The sequence below is a fragment of the Phasianus colchicus genome, chromosome 4 (assembly GCF_987193195.1).
Source record: "Phasianus colchicus chromosome 4, bPhaCol1.hap1.1, whole genome shotgun sequence".
Lineage (NCBI taxonomy): Eukaryota > Metazoa > Chordata > Aves > Galliformes > Phasianidae > Phasianus > Phasianus colchicus.
In genome coordinates, this window is record NC_143439.1 from 15506401 (window position 1) to 15511642 (window position 5242).

Here is a 5242-nt window from a genome sequence, read left to right on the forward strand (position 1 = left end):
TCCTCCTTGTTCTTGAAAGCAGAAAAGCAGGGTAAGCGAGGCGTATTTCTAACCCTTTATATGCTGTAAGAATGGATGGCTCCGGGCACGGTTTGGAGGAAGACTAAGCCAAAAAAATTTCTAACATAAATGCTTTCTAGAAAATGTAACACTGCTTCATCTACCCTGGGCTTTTGAACTGTTTGGTGTGGTTCTCCACCTGCTCATTTCTTAGCACTACTGGTCACATGTTAACATTTCTGATTCTTGGATGATCAGTGTTTTCAAACAAAAAGGATTTGGATGCATTACTTTTGGTTCAGAACTTTTTATGAAAATTACACAAGTGGTTCCTGGACACTAGCTTTTGAAAGAAAGCTTACTTACATACATGACAGTTTATGAAAAAAAGTAATATTGAGACATCATGGCTTAGTAGATAGTTTAATACAATTTATACACGGTTTAATATGATCTATGATATTACAGAAAATTCTTCTTTAAAAATGGGTTACTGTCAGTGCAAAAAATCTACATTATTATGAGTCATCAACAGTAAGTGAACTGAAGCTCCCCCTTAAACTTCTCCAAGGGTAGATTTGTCTCAGTTCATCTGACCTACGCTTTCACAGTCTGTACAAAGTATGCCAGCTTGTTTGCATTGGAAGGTTCATCTAGAACTTAAACTACGTAGATTTCAAAGCAGTCGCAAAGTCCTGCACCAAGTAGTCTGCTGTTAGAATGAAAGGTGAGCACCATCAGTCGTTGAGGAAGGGCAGTTTTCCTTGCTTTAACAAACAGACATTGTAGTTTAAGAAATATCTTTCAAAGAATTGGTTGGACAAACCAGAGCTGCAGTCTTTGTACCTGTAAGTTACTCCATCTACCTAATCTCCGTGGCTATAAATTACTTCACCTATCTGTTGAGCATGCAAAGACTATCAGAGACCCCTGATGAAGTAAAAAGACCTCCCAAAAAGAATTATTTAGTAAAATAATAATCTTGTTAGTTCTACTGCAGAAACAACATTCTATTCCTAAAATTTCTGCCCCACACAACTTGTTCTCACGCACTCGCATCCAAACTTAATGCTATCAAAAAATGTAAGCCTCAATCCAGTTTGCTATTTAGTGTGAGACTTCCGTATATCTGATTCAGGCTGCTTCCAATCTTCTCCCATTAGTTCTTTCAGATTCAATTCTTGGAAGAATTCCAGGCGATGACTATAGACAGAGGAGGAAAAAAACAACGGTAAGTTCCATAGTACCATCTTAGAACATTCTCAGTAGGTTTAACTGATGCTTTTTTTCCCATCCTTTCTGGGAATGTAAACACTGTTTCTGAAAATCTTGTACTGGAAAGAAGGCAAAGTCCTGAGCTACAAACAGGAACCACAGTACAAAGTTAAAAGGGGAAGTTTAGAGGTGAGCTCTTATGTTGACCAAAAATGCAGTCAGAGCAAAAACAAAATGACTACCTGCTCTACAACATATCTGCACTCCAGCCAAATATTGTTTGCAGCTTTTGACCAATTGGGAAGTCATATCACGAGGATATCCTCTCCTTACAGAAAACAGGAAGACAGAACAGGATAACGAAGCTAATGAGTATTCTTCTTCCTGTAAGGCCACACCTCACTTTTAAACATTATGAACTGGTTCTTGCTAAGAATTTCTCCTTTACATTGCCAAACAGAATCAACTGAGAGAAGACTGAGGCTAATTTCTTATTAATACTTAAACAGCTGCCAAACAGTAAATAGAACACCTGATACCATCATTTAAGTAAATGAGATTCTCTAAATAGGTAGTGTCCATCTAACATGTGAAGACCAAGTAAGAGCAATTAAAGCAGCATGGAGTGACCTCTTCACATAAATACATTTACTGCTCACCTCTGAAATAGTCAGGGTTTTTATGAAGACGTACTCTTAGGAAAAAAAATTCCTTCTTGAAAAATATTACAGGCATTCTGCAGTTTACCTAGCCATCACTATGTTGAGTAACAAGTTGTCATGAGAACTACAGCAGCCTTCTAGAGCTAGTCCATTTACATAAACTGCCCACAAGTGACAGACTGTATTAAGTTGCTTCGGACTCAGAAAATAAACAAGCCCACTCACAGCACAATGTAAACATACTCTAGTTTTTGCTATTGATAATGGGCATCCTTTCCTTACACTTTCAATTTCATCTGTCTTTTCTACCTAACCCTACTTTTTCCATAGCCGTCTGTAAGGCAAAAGAGATCCACTGGATGTTACTCTGGTACAACTAACATTAAATAGCACTTCAAGAGGTGCTGTAGGCAGGGAGAAAAAAGAACAAGCCATCCGTGATTTAGATGAGAAGGTGATAACAGAGGCAAATTAAGTTGAATGCATCATTTGCTGCGCAGCTAGGGGATAACACAGAAATCAAGCACTAATTACAGCTATCTGGAAGTTCTTTACTCAAAGTACAGTGGATCTGGGGCTGAACTGTATAATTAAAGTATCAGTGGCACTCGGATTGGTGTCTTCTACAAGTATTCCAAGAAGAGTGCAAATATGTTACAGAAGAACTAATTTTATGCTTACAAATCTGGCGTCTGGCCTTCCTGAAGTTTGTGTCGAGGCGCAGGGTAAAGTGCTTCATATTTTCTGTGTTCTCCTGAGCCATGGATTGCAAAGGCATTGAACTTGTTGATATCTGGTGGAAAATAATTCCAAGGAAGATGAGCTCTACCCTTCCATTTGGTTTCCGTTCTGGTCACATGGAATTCCAAGGGAAGTTCTTCCTGTTACACGTGAGGGGGAAAAAAATGCTATTTATCTTTCAATCAACCAACAGGTATCCAAAAACAGTTAGGTTCTGTATGTTATGAATGCCCTCGACCACTTACTTTCCACACTCTTCTTTTGCCAGAAAGCAGCACCAGTAAGTGTTGTCCATGACTGTCAAAAATCAGAGCCACGATTTTCATAACGTGATGCCAAGTTTAGCGTATTTATCTGCCACAACAATATACATCCTCCATAGTGAAGTCAGTCCTGTACCCTACACTGCGTACACTGCATACCACACCATGCGTACACTTCATGAGCATTAAAACAAGAAACAAATTGCATTCACAGCTTCTTAAGCGAGCTACACTTACGGACAAAGTTCAACTTCTAGATACCGTTCACTTCTGCCGCTCAAGAAAAATGCTTCTACAACTTAGAAAGAGACAAGCTGTCAGTATTTTATACTAGTTGTCAGTTTTGTTACATTCCAAGACTTTCACAATCAATTGTTTTCACAACGGTTCTTGGCCTGTGCCATCCCTGAGTTTGACTAACTGTGTACATGCTACTGATGCTTTCTAATTCAAGAGCTGTGCTGTAATCCCAACTCGAGGATGAAAACTAGAGTCTTTCTCTTGTATTCAACTATAAAGTTGAATCAACATGATGTTCACGTTACTTAAGGAGCTTTCTTAACCGTGGTGGTGGTTACAAGCAAGCTTTTTTGCCAGCAGCCTTTTCCAGAGTGCTCAGGATGAAGCTGTCAAATTAGAACAAGTTTTAGAAAATAACCAGAGAATCTTAAATAAAGACCAGGTAGATTAACCGCATATAAACACCAGTGACTTCGCAAATCAGATACTTGCAGCGGAAGTTGCACTTACCTTCATAGTCCCACAGTTCTCTAAAGGGTTTCCCTGGCGCTCCGAGCGGTGCTGGAGGATCATTGAAGAAGGGAGCACTGACTTGCATCAGCAGCCCTGCATCATACGACTTAAGAGCAATTGTTACCGGGTCATGGCTCACAGGTAAACCATCCCATGTGTGCTCAATTCTTAACTCCATCTTAATGTTCTGCATAAGATAAATAAGAAAAGAAGTTCCTGTCAAAGCACACCCATACCGTTCCAACACCAACTTCACTGTCTGGCTAAGAAGAAAAGTCTCGCAGTTAAGTAGGTGATAAGCATAAAGCTCCCAGACATAAGCAGAAAGAGTCAACTGATTCTTCTCAGTCCTATTTAGGAACAAAGAAAGACGGACACTGGAACAAGTCACTGCTCTAAAGGCATTATTTCACAGAATCATTGAGATTGGAAAGGACCTCTGGAGATCATCCAGTCCAAGCTGTTTGCTGGCAAAACAGTGAGAAAGATGAGATAAATGGATATAAGAACCCAAGACGGTGATGTGGGAGGCATGATGAAGATTTAAAGCAATACATTAAGTCATCAGTTGGCTTAAGACATCCAGTAAAAAGGTGAAGGCAAATATTGGACTAGCAGTTCCGACAAGGTAACACGTAAATCAAGTGAAAACTAATTAAGCTTTCATGTCCACATTTTCTTCTCTATGATACGCAGGACCCATTTCAGATGTGCTACGAGACACCGTGGATAGATAGCTTTGGAAACCACGGAAGCCTCGACTATCGTTAACACCCCCTGCAACTCAAGCAGCAAGCTCACAGAAGTAGATGCTTCTGTAGGGAAAACGGTCAGCGTATGAAGAGAGGCGGTACCTCAGCGTCTTAGCATCATTCTCGAGGCAGAAAATGAAGAAGCTGGTCTAAAAACACTGCTTGACTGACACAGCGGAGGAGGCGAGGGCTCCCCGTTGTAGGAAATATCCAAATAATTTTCTAGGACGGTATCTCTGATAAAGCAGATTTTATTTGCAATTGCAATTGGCGGGCGTCCTGCAAGCAGGAGAGCACCTATGGACACAAGATGACAGTCTTTATACCCTGTTTTTCCCTTTATCCATCCCCCTGCCCTGTTTCCCCATTGGTTGGGTACTCCAGGTTCACAATCTTATCAGTTTATGTTTGTTGATTCGTGTGTTATCTGGTGTAGCCATCCTGTTGTTTCCAAGATGTCTCGGTGCTCTTCTTGTCGTATTGATATGGTGATTGTCTCCGAAGTCTTCCTTAAACAAAGAGCTCCGGGGGGGATGATGCCAGGCTTCAGATGTCTCTTCAGGGCTTCTTCGGCATACCATGCTTTGTTCTCTGGTTTGATCTCGTGCAGGATCTTCTTGCAATGTGTGTGACAAAATATACATATATACACCTATATACAGAGCGTGCATTCCTGGGAAGGTTTGTCTAGAGGATAAGCGATGTAAACTATCAGAGTTCTTCCCCAAGTTAAGTAGAAGGACTCCCAAAAGGAACTATGACAACAGAGTTCATGAAATAAAAATATTATCCAATTCTAATGCAGAAACAACATTTGATTCCCACACCGTTAGCAGCAGCCCGCGGGGGAGCCGCG

At 40.5% G+C, this 5242-nt stretch overlaps 1 protein-coding gene across 1 annotated transcript; it reads right to left on the reverse strand.

Moving 5' to 3' along the window:
• Positions 1-407: 407 nt before the first annotated feature.
• Positions 408-3827, reverse strand: LOC149918086 (UPF0462 protein C4orf33-like). Its single transcript, XM_090138736.1, has 5 exons — positions 3632-3827; positions 3119-3179; positions 2864-2915; positions 2559-2758; positions 408-1203 (listed from the first exon to the last, which is right to left on the reverse strand). Exons 1-5 carry the CDS (start codon positions 3825-3827, stop codon positions 1104-1106), a joined length of 609 nt encoding a protein of 202 aa, XP_089994862.1. The 3' UTR covers positions 408-1103.
• Positions 3828-5242: the final 1415 nt, after the last annotated feature.

What these genes read in the sequence shown, in the direction of transcription:
- LOC149918086 (XM_090138736.1), bottom strand. Translation starts at nt 3,827, where the DNA reads ATGCAGAACATTAAGATGGAGTTAAGAATTGAGCACACATGGGATGGT. An exon ending in CTAGAAGTTGAACTTTGTCC is followed by an intron (nt 2,916 to 3,118) that starts GTAAGTGTAGCT and finishes GATTTTTGACAG; the next exon opens with TCATGGACAACACTTACTGG. An exon ending in GAAGGCCAGACGCCAGATTT is followed by an intron (nt 1,204 to 2,558) that starts GTAAGCATAAAA and finishes CTCTGTCTATAG; the next exon opens with TCATCGCCTGGAATTCTTCC.